The 17442-nt window shown below is 36.4% G+C and overlaps 1 protein-coding gene across 11 annotated transcripts in view; it reads left to right on the top strand.

Moving 5' to 3' along the window:
• Positions 1 to 12270, top strand: part of ptprt (protein tyrosine phosphatase receptor type T) — a 224380-nt gene extending 212110 nt beyond the window's left edge. For 8 of the 11 annotated variants that reach the window (XM_026265952.1, XM_026265951.1, XM_026265949.1 and 5 more), the window contains 6 exons: positions 829 to 1002; positions 1935 to 2066; positions 3173 to 3298; positions 5270 to 5433; positions 9518 to 9653; positions 11129 to 11182. In XM_026265952.1, the coding sequence (XP_026121737.1) occupies positions 829 to 1002; positions 1935 to 2066; positions 3173 to 3298; positions 5270 to 5433; positions 9518 to 9653; positions 11129 to 11182 (786 nt within the window). Of the gene's footprint in view, positions 1 to 828; positions 1003 to 1934; positions 2067 to 3172; positions 3299 to 5269; positions 5434 to 9517; positions 9654 to 11128 lie in introns of all 11 variants that reach the window. The other 3 variants (XM_026265953.1, XM_026265954.1, XM_026265942.1) reach the window with 1 other exon arrangement.
• Positions 12271 to 17442: the final 5172 nt, after the last annotated feature.

Here is a 17442-nt window from a genome sequence, read left to right as displayed (position 1 = left end):
TTTGTGATTGATCTTTCCTCTGAGTCTTAAAAACAGTAGGAACATGCAATTTGTTTTCAAACTTCATGCTTCGTGTTCCTGCAGCGCTCTACACGAGCAGCCCACATGGAGGCCTAATTTACTGAATCCTCCAAGGTTTTTTCTGTCGACTGGTAGTGCTGCAATATGGCTGAAGGCCTCACAGCTATTTCTAATAGCTTTATCAAGCTCTCTGGTGTGATTTCATCATGATTACTCCTAAATTCGAAGCGCTTTTCAATAAGTCAATCGGCAAAGCGCACATTTAGATGAGGCAGGTGAGTAAAGACACGGTGACTCAAACGTCAAGGGAGAAAGCGTTTCTTTATGAGCCATCGACGAGCTGCTGGAGCCCAATAAAGCCCAGAGCTGAGAGATTTCTTTTCATGGTGCCTTCATGTTTTGTATTCCCTGTGAAATGAGCGAGCCGCTGCCGTCTGTGGGAGAAGCAAGGCTTCAGATCTGTGAGGTGTCTCATAAAATATGATGAATATGTTTCTATCTTCCTTTCCTCCCAGATCTTTCGTTTTCTATCTAGCGCTGCATCTTTCTCGCTTGTAAGCTATTTTTCACCGTCTGTCTATCTCGCTCTCTCCCTCAACGTCTCTGTTCTTCAGTCTGTCTTATACATAAGTAATGACTGACCTTCGGTTTACTAAAATATTTGCATTGCTTGTGGTTGGACCAGCAGTGCGAGCGGAATTGGTTTTATAAACGCACCATTTTTCCCCCAACTAAGACCAAGAGCAGCCTAATGTTCTTCTATGTTTTAAAGGTGTATGTCACAGTCCTTGATGTCTTCTTCTTCAGACTCTGAATATAGTGACACCGCGTGTCCGTCCGGAGGACTGCAGCGTAGGTCTGCTCCCGCGTAACCACGATAAGAACCGCAGCATGGACGTCCTCGCGGTGGACCGCTGCCTGCCTTTCCTCATTTCTGTTGATGGCGAGTCCAGCAATTACATCAATGCAGCACTGATGGATGTAAGTTTGATTGCTTTTGTTAGAGGTCACCTCTGAGCCCTAGATGTAGAATATGGTCATGCAGAATAGTGCTAATACACAGCCAATATGTTAATATCAATAACTAAAGTGATAGATTCTGTAGTCAATCTTGCACTGAACTTTAAAGGGGTCTTTATTTTTTATTTTTTCACTTATAATACTCAGACATAATTTAGTCATTTTAGGCCGAATTTAGATATTCATTCATTTTTACATCCAAACTACAGGCTTCTTGTCATTTTCAAGTAAGTTCAAATGTCAAGCTACTCTTTTGAAAAGGTAATGAATGTTTTAAAAATAAGTTTTTTTGCAGCCTCGTGTGATTAAATGGTTTATTTGAACTAAGAAAGAATTTTTTTTGAGGTTTAAATACATTTTTTCACAGACAAAACTCAAGCATTATATATTACAGAGCTTGGCATAGTACACACTGATAAATTCCAGGTAAGCGGAGCAGACGGCCAGGAGATCACACAGTAGCAGTCTCATATAAACAAGCCAATTTAACAAAGTACAAGATTAGATCACATCTCCGTAATCTCCACACATAGATCATAAGCACACTCGTACCATGAACCAGCAATCTTCATTTAGCATTGAAAAAGGATGATCAAGACAGGAGACACGCACCTCAGACAACAAGATGAAAAGAAGATAAGCAGCAAATGAAATGAACGGCCTAAGCGTGCTAGCAGAGCGTGTGTGTTTGTCTCAAACGAAGCCTAGGTAGTCCATGTCAATGAATCCCTTGGCAAGGTTATCACTCAGTCTCTGTGTCTTTCCTGTCCCTCTGCAAGTCTCCATTTAGTTTGGGTCATTACACATGTGAGGCACGTTGGGGTATGTGGGGTTCAGGCACATCTTCAGTGCTGGAAGGAAGAGTTAACTTGTTCTCTTATTGATTGTCCCAGAGCCACAAACAGCCGGCGGCGTTCATCGTAACGCAGCACCCTCTGCCCAACACCGTGGCCGACTTCTGGAGGCTAGTGTTCGACTACAACTGCTCCACTATTGTGATGCTGAATGAAATGGATGCTGCACAGGTATGGGAAGTACTTTGATCTGTTACAAGTGGATATTGGAAGATGGGATTCATTATCCTCATAGTGTTGTATTGATTTTTGTGGATAAGGCTCAATCCAGAAATCTTTATGCACACATTAATATAATAAATTAGTTTTACTTAAAGTATACTTAACCATTCAACATATAGGGTTATTATTTCTATTATTTGCTTTATTTATTTATTTTTTTTTTTTTAAAGCACACATTACATTGATCATTATTCTGGAAAAAAAGGACAAACATATTAAGCAGCTGAACTAAAATAAATAATGTGGTTAATCACATTTCTTTCATGAATTAACAGGAGGGGGCAAGTCATTTTTCGCTTAATAAATGAAAGGAATTATTTAAAAACTACATTTTGTATTTACTCTGGTTATCTTTGTGTAATATTAAAATGTGTTTGGTGATCTGAGTCTTTTAAGGGTGACATATGAAAAAATATATATAAATAAATATGTGTATACTTATTATGTAAATACACATATAGCATATATTTTGTACATTTTGAGAATGTACATGTATTTATGTATATATATTTATATTCATATAAATTATGTCATATATAATTATATTTAATATGTAAACATATAATTTTAATAATCTTAAATATAAATATGCATGTGTGTGTATTTATATATACATTATAAATATGCACAGCACACACACATATATTAAAAAAAATACAAATAAACTTTTATTTCAGATGTGATTAATCATGATTAATCGTTTAACAGTACTTATATATAACACACATTTACCCAGGAATGTAAAAAAAAGTTATAAATGAGATGATTCATTTGTTTAGTTCCAATTAATGTTCTTTTTTTACTCAGAGAAGTTCTGAAAGTTACAGTATATTTTAGATAAAGGGAAATTTGATTCATGACGATGTGATAAGTTTGAGTGGGTAAATGAGGGATCATTGGAACAGATTTGAGATCTGAGTTGAGATGAGACTGTGGACTTCAGAATTATGGAGTTGTTTCTCTTGCACTCTTTTGACTTCAGCTTCTTGAACTCTAAGTATATTATTGAGTCACATTGAGGGCTTATTTGCTGTAAATTCTCTCCCTCGCTGCAGCTCTGCATGCAGTACTGGCCAGAGAAAGGCTCCTGCTGCTACGGCCCCATTCAGGTTGAATTCATCTCCGCTGACATTGACGAGGACATTATCAATCGCATTTTTAGGATCTGCAACATGGCACGGGTAAGTGGAAGTGGACAGGGAAGGGACTGCTGTTTAGTAGCTCTTTGGGACTCAGCTGAGTGACTGAAGCAGAAATGTGTTCATTGATTTGCCTCTCACTTCATCGTTTGGTCCTTTGTTGATCTGAAGACTCTAACTAGGTCTGCCAGAGCTCTTTTTCCAACCAGGGTGCAAATTTTAAATATACACTAGTGGTATTTTTATTTGTATTTTTTTTTTTCGTTTATTTTTAAAGCAAGTCTCTTACACTCACAGAGCCTGTATTTATTTGATTTAGTTGAACAGTAATATTCTAAACAATTTTTACAATTTAAATTTACTGTTTTTTTTTTTTTGTACTGTTTTAAAATGTAATTTATTCCTGTAATGAAAACGCTTAATTTTCAACATCATTACTCCAGTTTCCAGTGTGACGTGATCCTTCAGAAATAATGATTTGATGCTCAAGAAACTTTTTTTTTTTTGTCAATTATTATTAGCAATGTTGTTCCAGTTGTTTCGCTAAATATTTTTTAACCTGTGATACATATGAACCCAGTTAATGGAGGCAACAAAAAATATATATTTTTTTTTATTTAATTACAGTACAAGCAACATTTCAGTAACAATATATATATATATATATATATATAAAATTACTGTGCATTTTTACTTGCTACTAAACAGATGCTTAAAAGCTTCACCAAATTGAAGTGTAAGAAATACTAATGGTTTTCAGATAGGTTTCCTGCTGATGTACCTCAAGCCAAGTCCTGATGTACTTTAAACAAACCATCCTGACTATTAGTTCCTTAAATAAAACTGCTTTTTGAAAACCAAAATCCTAGAGCTCAAGAAAAGATAAAAATTCACTTTGATTTGGCTCCTAATGCGACAGTAAATCAACAGCGGCTGAGATTATGACCCTGAGTTAGTGATGTGAGAAATTACGTTATAAACCAGAAAGTCTATATAGTCCTTCTCAATCCACATGATTTCAACACTCAGCACGTCATGCATCTTTGAACGTGATTCGTTCTGCCAGACCCATATGCAAGAGCACAATAATCTGATAAATATTTGACCACCATCCTGCCATAGCTGATATAAGCCACAGATGGGTTTTGTGCAGTTTTTCTTCTTTTCCATGTGAGTGAGCTTGAGCTTTCTGTTGGTGCACATTAGCAGTCATTACTGAAGCTTGACGTGTTTCGAGCGTCTAAACGTTTCAGAAGACTCATCCCGCCTCCTCCTGCTTCCCTTCTCTTTTCTTCCCCCTCATTCTCTTTAACCACCGGTGACAGCCGAGGTTTACCCGGTAGCTAATCAGTGCCAGCGTAGCATAGCAGCACAAAATAAATAAGTGCCACAGCATCACAAATTTGCCATGAAATAGCTCCATCGATGGCAAATTGTGTGTAATATGACTCTCATTTAGCTGATCCGGTCTGACTGCAGTATCCAGCTGACATCTCTGTTTGCTTTCGCTACTGTTTTGATGTTTTATTTCTTGCTTTTCAGTGTCACTGCAAGAATCGGAGGTAGTGTGAATGTTATATATACAGAAAAAAATGGATACAATCATTTTCCAAACCAGCTTTCAGTGGCTTATTGTTCCAATGTTCTTAGTTACGTTTAAATTAAAGTATCGATTTTGTTGCTTCTCCTAAAAACTGAGAAAACATTTAGTAGAAACATAAATCAGTAAATAGTTCATATCCAGTGCACTAAAATATTGGTGAAGAAAAACCTCCCTATTTAATCTCATGGCTGTCTAAGAGACCACTGAGATAATTAAAACAACATTAATATGAATAAGTAAAGTATTTTTTTCAGTTGAATTTTAACTTCAAAGAGATGTCTTTATGTGGATTCTCTTGACTATGGGGTGTCAGTCTTATACTGTAGTTCAAAACTTTCACTTTGTGAAACATTAGTTGACAAATGTTTCCTGGAAATATGATCTCAAAACGTCTCCTGTTTTGCTTCCAGCCTCAAGATGGCTACCGACTGGTCCAGCATTTCCAATATATTGGTTGGCCGGCGTACAGAGACACGCCGCTGTCCAAGCGCTCCATTCTGCAGCTGGTCAGACGACTGGCCAAGTGGCAGGAGCAGTATGACGGAGGAGACGGACGCACGGTGGTCCACTGTCTGTGAGTGTGACCTCCACAACACCAGCTCCATCACAACACAAAGCTGTTATACATAAAACCATAAACATGTAGATGTATGAATGAGTTGTTTGGAAAAACCCTGTGATGAGCAGGACAATATTAATAGATACATAGCAAAACACATAGCAGGATAATGTTATGTGGTGTGTGCTGTATGAACCTGAAATATAGTCAGTTGTTAATGAAATCTTGGTTGAACTTTATTTTAATGCCCATTTCTCGCTATTAACCAACCATTAACGATGACTTTTGCCTCAAGCTTATAATTTGCTGCTTATTAATAGTTAGTAAGGTAGTTGTTTAGTTTAAGTATTGGGTAGAATCTAAGCCTTAGTTTAGGTATTGCTTGAATCTAAGATTGAAGATGGTGCCTGTGTCTTCGGCATGCCGTCTGCTGCTCTTTTTTTATTTGATGGATGTTTGGTTTTTTGAAATTTTATTTGGCACACTATTGTTTTATGACCGACAGTCACTAATGACAATTCTTGCCTCATTTATGGACGGTTATAAGCAGGAAGTGGAGCACATTTTTAAACAAACACAGAAAAATTTTAATGGATATTCCAGTGTGTATCCGCCGGTGGCCTCTCAGCACTTCAAGGAGAAAGAGTAGGAGAAAATGTGAGTGTTGGAGAGGATTTACCATCAAACTAAGGACACTCCTTCAGGCTGGCTTCTTTTCTGTGAAGCATTCTGCTGTGGTCCTGTTGCCTGGTGGCCGTAGGTGGCTTCAACCTGTTCTCCCCATCTCTGTCCCCTGTCCCCTTGGATGGAGTTCCTTGGTCGCTGGTGCAATGGGGTGACTCCCATACATGTGATCTCTGAGCAGAGCATTGCTTTCTCCTGATATGATTCCCCCGCCAAAAATGGCTCTCTCATCAACGCTTGATCTATGGTGAATAAGACCTTTCTGATAAAATGATTTCTTCACTACTCATAGTCTGGATTTTATGTTCATGACTGAATCCTGGACCAAGGTTGGTGATTTAACTACTTATTCCAAATTGGTTCTGGCTGACTGCACCTTTTTTAATTCTGCCCACCCGACCAGAAAAGGAGGTGGACTAGTAACTATCTTAAAAGACTCTTTTCTTGAGCGCTGTCGGTTTGTTTCAGTGGAAGTGTTTGCCAGTTTTGAAGGTCAACTTCTCCATCTCGACTGGAATGGTCCTGTTTTATTGGGGTGATTTACTGTCCTCCTCACTCAGCAAAGGACCTCATACCATGATTTACAAAATTTGTCTGCAATGTTGCCACAAAGTATGACCATTATTAGTGGGCGATTTTAATATCCATGTTTGCTGTCAGTCAAATCCATTATCGAAGGAGTTTCCCAATCTTTTTGACTCTTTAATTGTGGTTCAATGGATAAAGGACTCTGCTCATGTTCAGGGCCATATTTTGGATCTTGTACTCTCTCATGGGTTTGCTGTTTCTGATATTGAGATATCTGATTTCCTGCTCTCTGACCATAAGCAGATTTTATTTTCTCTGTCATATAATTTTACCGAGAAAGCTGTAATGCTGTCTAAGGACTATTCTTCTAAGTTTGGATCAAATTTGAATCAGTGTTTTATGGAGTCTTGTTTTCATCTCTCTGGATCTACCGTTACCTGACCTGGATACTGACCAACATCTAAGTGGCTCGATGTTTTAGATGTCACTGCTCCGTTCAAGCCTTATATGCACAAATTCTGATACTAGACTCCAATGACAAGCTAGTAGAAAGGCCAAACGCAAATGGAAAAAGGATCTGTTACATATTTCATTTCAGTTGTTTAAAGAAAGAAAAAAACACAATTATTAATTATTTTATTAATCCTATAGTGCCTGTTGCCTCCGATGCTCTGCAAAATCTTCTTGAGACACTTCATTGACTTGACATTGACTTTAATTTGAGACCCAAAGTCTGTTCTCTCCACACTAAACTCCCTCTTTTTTTCTCGGCATCCTGTTGGGTTGTTTTTGAACCTATTTCCTTACAATCACTCAAAGACATCATTGCTAATATTAAACCACCTTTTTGTCCTCATGTCCTTATTACTTGACGATTAGATTACTGCAACTCTTATACTGTATATTGTGGTATTTCAGTGTGGTTGGGCCTCGGTTGTGGAACAATCTGTCGACTGAAATTAGGATGGCACCTTCCCTATACATTTTCACATCACTTTTAAAAACACACTTGTTCAACCTGGCCTACTAATATTCTCATTACATTGTATTATGGTCTTGTCTTATTACTCTTAGGAATGTTCAAAATGTCTATCTGTATCTCATTTTTGGTTTTCACTTTGGTCAGTCTTGTGGCTAATAAACAGCCAATATGTTAATAATAGGCATGCTAATAAGCAGCAAGTTAATAGTGAGAATTGGTCCCTATACTAAAGTGTTACCGACATCTTAAATGAACACTGTATTTAATCAAAGGAATAGTTCCTCAGGCCATCCAAAATGTAGATGAGTTTGTTTCTTTATTGGAACAGATTTAGAGAAATGTAGCATTACATTACTTGCTCACAAATGGATCCTCTTTAGTGAATGGGTGCCGTCAGAATGAGAGTCCAAACAACTAATAAAAACATCACAATATTCCACAAGTAATCCACCCCACTTCATATCATCAGTTAACATCCAATGAAGCCAAAAACTGTATGTTTGTAAGAAAGAAATCTATCATTAAGATGTTTTTCAACTTCAAATGAGTCCTCCGTCAATAATAACCCATCCTCCAGTGGAAAAGTCGTCTTGACTGAATCTGGAGGGAAATACACACAGATCAAGCACTGTTTACAAGTGAAAACAGTTAAAAACAGTTCTTAACAATTATGTTATTCGATTTTGTTGTGAGAGAACAACAGGGGATAGACTTTTTTAATTGGAACAAGCCTTATTATGGATTACGCATTATTTGAAGTTTAAACGTCTCAATGATGGATTTGTTTCTTAAAAACGTGCAGCTTTCATTTCACAAGACATTAACCGATGGACTGGAGTGGTGTGGATTACTAGTAGATTTTTGTGATTTTTTTTTCTGACGGCACCCATTCACAGCAGATAATAATTGGTGAATAAGTGATGTAATGCTAAATTTCTCCTAATCTGTTTCAATAAAGAATCAAACTAAGGATGGCCCGGGGATGAGTATATTTTCAACAAATTCTCAATCTCAAATTCTCATTTTTGGGTGAACTGTTTTAATAATTTTTTATAATAAATTAACCTTTAATAATGCCATACTGATTTGTCTATAGATTTTAACGTGTAAGACACTGTCTGTTGTAGCTAATAAGAGTTTAATGAAGCAAATTTTGATCATTCAAGATGTGTATTTCACAGCTTTTCATCCAAGTCTGTGTGCACTGTGTAAAAAATGCAGCTTTAAAAGAACTAAAGGATAAAACCCTACAGCCTTTGAGCCAAGGACAGTCGTATCAGTGTCACAAATTAAAGCCAGAGAGATATAAAAGATCTGACAACTTCATTACTTTCCCATCACTGTCAAAAAAGTTCAGCTGTTGAATGCATAGCAGTTTCCGCGAGAGAAATAATTAAAAAATGACACAGTAATGCTAACATTCTGCAAACGGCATGAATCGTTTTGAAGAGAATTCTCTACTTGATTGTGTCATATCATTGTACTGATACTAATCAGAGGTAAAACAAAACTGACCCGTGATGAGTGGTAGTTATTTGATTTACCAGTAGTTCTGCAATGTCCTCTGTTCAAGCAAACATCCAGATTCAAATACAAGCCTTTTACTTTCGTAATCTCAGTCCGAATGAAGACTATGCTTCTAAACCATGCGTAATGTGCCATCAGTATTTGTGTTTTTCAAGGAAATGACACTATGAATGGCTGCACATTAAACTGAGATATTAGAAGCTATTGTAACAACACAAATAAAATGATACACTTCAAGGTTGGAGCCAAGAGGCCTGCGATCTCCAGAAATGTAACACAAGTCAAGCTGTGATTTTATGGGATATTAACTCTGCGTATCTGTGACATTATGGGATGTGTGATTTGTTTCTCGTGCCTTATTGTTGTTGATCTCTTCAGGACTGGTGGAGGACGCAGCGGGACGTTCTGTGCCATCTGTAGCATCTGTGAGATGATCCAGCAGCAGAACATCGTGGACGTGTTCCACACGGTAAAGACGCTGAGGAACAACAAAGCCAACATGGTGGAGACAATGGTGAGCTACCCATTTAAATTTGTTTTTTTTAATAATATTGTGTTTATTGTCAGTAAGATTCAGCAAGCATGCATTAAATTGATCAAAAGTGAGAGTAAAGAGAATGTTATAATGGATTTCTATTTCAAATAAATAATCTGAAATTTTGTTCACACTTTATTTTTATGTCCAATTCTTGCTATTAACAAACCATTAACTGACTTTTGCCTCGATAAACTCCTAATTTGCTGCTTATAAATAATTGGCAAAGTAGTTGTTAAGTTACTTTTTACTATTTACTTTTAAAGTTACTTTTTGTTAGTTACAATCAGTCAGCTATTTGTAAAATTAAAGATCCTGTTAATTCACTTTTCTTTTCAGTATTCAAATTATGGAGGAAATAGGAAGGTAAAATAGTCCTTAAACAAGGTTAAAATAATAATATTAATCAATTGGCTATAGTTACATCACACACATTAACACACATTGCCACTTGTTAGCTAGTCATTTACAGATGGTATCATTTCAAATCTCCTCTAGGGGGAACATTTTATTTTTAGTTTACCACCATATGATTCCATCCTCACCGTTCTCAGTTCTCGATCAGATGAAAGCTGTTGAGTGCTAACATATTCAGATACTCACTATCTTCAGGAATCTTGTTGGTGGTCTTAATGATTCCACTTGAAGCAACAGTTCCTTGAGTCTCGGCAGCGTGTCTGCTGCTCTTCATCACTTTGAGACAGAAAAAGAGTGTAATTACTCGTTCACCTCAAACCCCTGAGACACACAGCTGCACTTTCTACAATTCTGAGAGAATGTCTTGAGTGTAATAGGAGGCTGTTGCAGGTGCAATTAGAAATCTGTCCTCCGAATGCACTCAATGCACACAAACATCTCACTCAGCTGGAGAAAAACTCCACAGCTGCACAACTGATATGATGCTGGACCAAAATAGGACTAACATCAGGTTACCATTGGCCATTAGTCTGGAAAAGAAATGTATCTATTAATAAATTCATTAAAAATTTCTTCAGTGATTTCTTTATTTGCACTCACTTTGAAAACATTTAATCAGCTAGAAGTTCCTAATTGTGAGTGCAGTCTTTTGAATTTTTTATTTATTTCACTATTAGATTCCTACTCATTTATAATTCATAAACCACGGGCTAGACATTGCTATTTATGCTTGCAATCTCTATTATGAACATGAAATTATAACAAACATAATGTTAATAAACTTAATAAAAGTGGCATTATAAAAATGACATTAATGGCCATACGCACCTAGGCAAGGCGCAGGAAGCCTCTGACATCTAGACGGCTGATGAGACTCTTTCTCTATTATAAGCAGATGCTTTTCCTCTAATAAAAGTGACTGTATAATGATGGGGTTGCATTATTAATGCAGGGGTTATAGGGAAATCTCCCCTGAGTGGCGTCTGCCTTTGAACTGCTAATGCATTGTTGCTATTCTGTTTTTGTTTTTTGTTTAGGAGCAGTACAAATTCTGTTATGAGGTGGCTCTGGAGAGCTTGAATGCCTTCTGAACGTTGGAAAGGTGACGAAGGGAGAAAAACAAGCAAAGCAATCTTCTCTGCTTCCTCAGAATGACATCTCATCTCATCACAGACTCATCGCTCAGTCATTCCTCTGAGCTTCTGTGATGAGAACAGGAAACTAAAGTTCAACCCTTCGCTGTAAAATAATGTATAAATAAAACAAAACGTTATTTGCCATTTCTTTCTTCTTCTGTCAATGTCCAGCATAAGAGCGTGTATCCTGGACCGTGAAGTGATCTTGTACAGTCCTATTCCTTTTTAGCTATACGCCTTGAATGTTACCCTTCAATGTAAAGAACAACATTGAAAAAACAAAAGCTTCTTTCTACATGCCAGCTGGGAATAACCAAATAGACTTTCCCTGAGCTCTGTACAGATTTAAAGAAAATCAAAAATATCAAAACAAAGCTTAAGCGAATTTGCAGAGAAACGCGAGGAAGGATATTTTTGTTAATCTGATGATTTTTGTGGTTCCTCCCTTTGGTGCGTTTTCACTCTGCTTGCTTTCTCATACACATGCGCCGCACGCCTACAGACCAACGTAAAGATATTTCAAAGGTTGGACGTTTTGGGTAATATTTGTTCTATTGCTGTTCTGTCTTTTCTTTTAGTGTTTGTTCTTTCTAAAAATAGATGTTGCCATTTCGGTTTTGGTTTTTTGATGTAGGCAGTGAATGTTAAAGATTAAATATATATCTAAAGTATTTTCTGTTTGTTATTTGCACTTTATATGTCTTTTACCTCCAAGGGTGAATCTCATAAATAATTATATACTGTTGTATAATGAGAAATTATACTTAGCATCAGGAAAATGGAGGCTATTTTCGGACCAGTAATTGCTTAATTGTTAATTGTAACGCAATATTTTTTTTTTCAAGAATATGATAGTATTCACATAAAAAGCTTTGTTTGCTTAATAGAAAATTACGGAAACCCACACATGGCATGCTGGAATAAATTATTAGGCTAAATTGTGTGCACGGTTTACTATTTTGTTCCCTCGATTTATAAATTGTGTGCACGATTTTCTATTTCGTTCCCTCGATTTATAAATTGTGTGCACGATTTACTATTTCGTTCCCTCGATTTATAAATTCCGTGCACGATTTACTAATTAGTTTCCTATTAGGCTAAATTGTGCACACGATTTACTAATTAGTTTCCTATTAGGCTAAATTGTGTGCACGATTTACTAATATGTTCCCTCAATTTATAAATTGTGCGCATGATTTACTATTTGGTTCCCTCGATTTATAAATTGTGTGAATGATTTACTATTTCGTTCCCTCGATTTATAAATTCTGTGCACGATTTACTAATTAGTTCCCTATCAGGCTAAATTGTGCACACGATTTACTAATTAGTTTCCTATTAGGCTAAATTGTGTGTATGATTTACTAATTTTTTCCCTCAATTTATAAATTGTTCGCACGATTTACTATTTGGTTCCCTCGATTTATACATTGTGTGCACGATTTACTATTTCGTTCCCTCGATTTATAAATTGTGCGCACGATTTACTAATTAGTTTCCTATTAGGCTAAATTGTGTGCACGATTAACTAATTTGTTCCCTCAATTTATAAATTCTGTGCACGATTTACTATTTCGTTCCCTCGATTTATAAATTCTGTGCACGATTTACTAATTAGTTTCCTATTAGGCTAAATTGTGCACACGATTTACTAATTAGTTTCCTATTAGGCTAAATTATGTGCAAGATTTACTAATTTGTTCCCTCAATTTATAAATTGTGTGCACGATTTACTATTTCGTTCCCTCGATTTATAAATTGTGTGCACGATTTACTAATTAGTTTCCTATTAGGCTAAATTGTGTGCACGATTTACTAATTTGTTCCCTCAGTTTATAAATTGTGTGCACGATTTACTATTTGGTTCCCTCAATTTATAAATTGTGTGCACGATTTACTATTTCGTTCCCTCTGTTGACTAAATCCTGCACACGATTTATAAATCAAGAGAATGAATTAGTGAAGTGTGTGCATGATTTAGCAAATCGAAGGAACGATTTAGCAAATGAAGGGAACAAATGAACTAATCGAGGGAACAAAATAGTAATTGTGTGCACATTTTAGTACATTGAGGGAACAAATTAGTAAATCGTGCACACAATTTATAAATTTTTCTTACATGTGTGGCTCCTTAGAAAATAAATAAATAAATACATACATACAAATTATATATTTTTTTAAATATGTTTTGGGCATTTCTTTGTGAGATTCACCCCCAAAGTATTGGTATGTATTTGTAATCCCGTTGCATCATTTGATTTGAAGTGCCAATTTCTCACATTAAATAGAAGGACTACCACCAAACTACAAACAAATTGCATATCATGAACAATGTGGCGACTCTTTTCTAAACCCCAGTTTGGTTGAGAACCTATTCAAACTCCTCAAGCTTTCTGAAACTGGGCTTCTGCATTTTTCAGTGTGATAAGAGCTAGTGAATTTAATTGTAAATCCAAGAGTTTTGCACGAAAACTGTGATATGACTGTGATATCTGTTTCTCAGCTTCTGAACTGTATTTTTTAGAAGAATATATGAATGTTTCACTGAAAACCAGCCATCACACAAGGTTACGGCACTTACTCTTTTTTTATTTGTATTTTCTTTTGGGAACTGTCTTTTTTAATTTTCATGAATTCACTGCCTGCTTTTATGATTTACTCCACTTATTGTATTTTTACTTATTTTCAATGATTATTTATCATTTATTTGTCTAGCAAAGTGATATATAGAGCTGGTGATTTCATGACCATGGTGGTTCTGTTGCTTGGAATTGTGATAACATTAATAAAGGGACCAAAATGTTGAACAGCAACTTTCCTGAAGCACTGAATTTCTGTTTGTCATTTCACTTACGATCCATCTGCCTCTAGTAATGACAGCTGAGCATCTGCATCGCTTTAGAGACCTACAGACACTGAGGAAACTAAACTGTTATGGGGTCATTCTGACAAAACGGTGCCATTTGTGCCTGAACATTTCAGGATTTCCTTTCATTTAATCATTCCATTAGAAATTGTGTACTGCAGCACACCACAAAAGTCGCTTAAAGCCAAGTCATTTCACTCAGCAGCCATCATTGAACTATTCCAGTCATGCAAGTGCAGTTCCTATTTCTTTGAAAGGGGAAATATTAAATTCTTTAAAACTGTTGACTGAGTTTACGGTTAAATTTCATTTTTTATGCTCAAATAGCACATTTTTCAGGCTAGACCAGTCAATAAGCATGTGCAGTCTTAAACGTGTCTCAGGACACTGATTGTTTCTATAGCAAGGAGAACTTCTAACGACAGACTCTACAAGAATGTGATGACTTTACTAATTAGTGATTGGCTCTTTTATCCAGAATGGTGTCCTGTAGTCAGAATTTGTGCTCCGCATTTAACCCATCCAAGTGCACACACACTGCAGTGATTAGTGAACAAACATACGCGTGCACACACAATGCAAAATAAAGCATCAACAGGTATTGACGTTTCCAAACAGCACAGCAGTAATGACTTTATGAAACTACTTCCAAGATCAATACTATTAGAGATAAAATTGTAAACATGCAGCTGTCAGTTACAGTATTGCATCAGATCCACGGAGAGGTGTGCAATAGATCCCCCGAGGAATGATTTCATTCATTCTTTACTATGGGAGAGGAAGAATTGCATAAACTTGTTAAATCATCTAAACCAACAACATGTATGCTATTTACATCATGTAGTGGAGTGGTGTTGGTGCAGTGGATAAGACACATGCCTTTGGTGTGAGAGACCCGGGTTTGAGTCCACTGTGAGACACCAATGTGTCCCTGAGAAAGACACTTAACCCCTAGTTGTAGACTAGAAAACTTTGTTGGTGTTATTGGAAGTGCATTTGCATGGTTCAAATCATAACTATCTGACAATTCTTAGCAGTGAATGGAGAGGTATCACAAGCGCAAAATGGAGTACAGTACCCTTAGGAGATATCATCAGGAAGCTTAGTTTACAGTGTTAGCTTTCACTGTTATGCTGATAATACTCAGCCTTATATTTCTTCAGGGCCCAGCAAAACATATCAATTTGGAAAACTTCTTACTGCTAAATTCTGGAAAAAAAACAGGTGTTCATTATCAGACCTAAAACCTCTGCATGTAATGACATAGAACACTGCCTAACAATTGATGGCTGCTCTGTCAATTCTTCATCATCAGTTAGGAAACTAGGTATGCTATTTTATAGCAATCTTTCCTTTGAAAGCCACATTTCTAACATTTGTAAAACTGCATTTTTCCCATCTGAAAAATATATCTAAATTATGACCTATGCTTTCAATGTCAAATGTAGAAATATTAATTAATGTGTTAACTCTGGCATTAAAACTCTGGCAATTTTATAATACCGAGGATATCAAAATCAACTGCGGTCAGCAGATACTTTGCCTATTTAGCACCCAAACTCTGGAATAATCTACCTAACATTGTTCGAGAGTCAGACACACACTGTCAGTTTAAATCTAGATTAAAGACCCATCTCTTTAACCTGGCTTACACATAACACACTAACACATTTCTAACAATTGAATCTATCAAAGGATTGTTAGGCTGCATTAATTAGGTCAGTTGGATCCGGGAACACTTCCCATAACAACCAATGTACTTGTTACATCAATAGAAGAATGGCATCTACGCTAATATTGGTCTGTTTCTTTCTTATTCCGAGGTCACCATAGCCACCAGATCCAGTATGTATCCATATCAAATGGTCACTGCAGTCACCTGGATCCAGAACAACTAGATGAGCCCCAGAGACAACCCCCCTGTAAAGACCTTGTCTTAGACGACCACTGGGACAAGACCACGGGATCCGGATGAGTCCTCCACACAAGCTGACTTTTCTGGAACTACAGCTGGTTCGTCTGGTCAGAGGAGAACTGCTCCTAACACCACCACCCCTCACAATGCCCAACTACACTTGGTTTACCCCAGGTTTCCTTTCTCCATTCCATTGCTGTCGCCTCTGGCTTGCCTAGTTGGGGACATTGTCAGCAATACTGTTGACTTGCACAGGTCATATTTAACCTGAACTGAGCTGTATGAAGATATCACTGAATTCAATGATGAACTGCATTTAACTGAAAATGTAGTGGTTACTGTTGTCCTTTTACATTATTGACACACTATTTTCCTATTTAATACTGTAAAGCTGTTTTGACACTATCTGTATTGTTAAAAGCACTGTATAAATAAAAGTGACTTGGCTTGATTTGACTCTGATTCCATGCTAACAAAATATGTTTTCTAACAATGTTTTGCTAACATTCCCATTCATTTATGAAAAACTTATTTCTGAATGTTATCAGAAATGTTCAAAATGTCAGTGTTTTTATTTAATTATAATTTAATAAATGTATTTATTTATTTTGGCTATATAAACGTTTTGCAAACTAAATGTCTTCTCAATGCAAACTAAACATGTTCTAAAACAAGAAGTAACATTTTAAAAAATCTCACGAATGTCCAACTAAAAAAGTTAACATTGTATAAATAATGTTTTTGAGAACATTATTTAGAACAGCATAACTTAGAACAAACATTCTATTAACGTTACTGGAAGAATCTTTGTTCATAACTCTGAAAACCTTGCCAGAATGTTATCCAAAGTTCTGAGAACATTTCTTGTTTGCAGAGATGGACAGCAAAAAAAATAAAAAATAAATATTTCTAGACAAATAGAAAACAATGCATTATGACAATGACAAAAGGCAACACTGCTGTTTATAACGTTTGCATATTACATATAATGTACCACTTAAAAATATCTAACAAAGTCAAGAAAAAAAAAAAACAGAAGTATATATTGAAAGTTTTGATAGACACAAGGCCATTACGTGGGCCGTGCTCTCAGTATACTTTGTTCATCTCCTCGGCCCTCATGCCCACCTGTACAAGACCAACATCAAAGACAATGAGAACTCAAAAGGGTGAAGGTGCTTCTTTAAGCAGTCAAGGCCCAGGCTGCAGCAGAGACTCGTATAAAGACAGACGAGTCTTCTGAGATCCACTCCAGACTGCCAAGTACAGAAATAACCTGCCGCCGCGGGCTTTGATGTCATATACAGTATATACGAGAAGAGAATGTCTGATGGAAAACAGCACAACGACTTGCTCTAGTTTATGACTTCAGTAACTATGTCTTCTATGTCTTATTGAAAAGCATTAAGGACAAACTTAGTATAAGGTGTAGTA

The sequence above is a fragment of the Carassius auratus genome, chromosome 6, assembly GCF_003368295.1.
Source record: "Carassius auratus strain Wakin chromosome 6, ASM336829v1, whole genome shotgun sequence".
NCBI classification, from domain to species: domain Eukaryota; kingdom Metazoa; phylum Chordata; class Actinopteri; order Cypriniformes; family Cyprinidae; genus Carassius; species Carassius auratus.
Note: the sequence above shows the minus strand (reverse complement) of the source record. Positions and strands in the feature narration are given on the sequence as shown.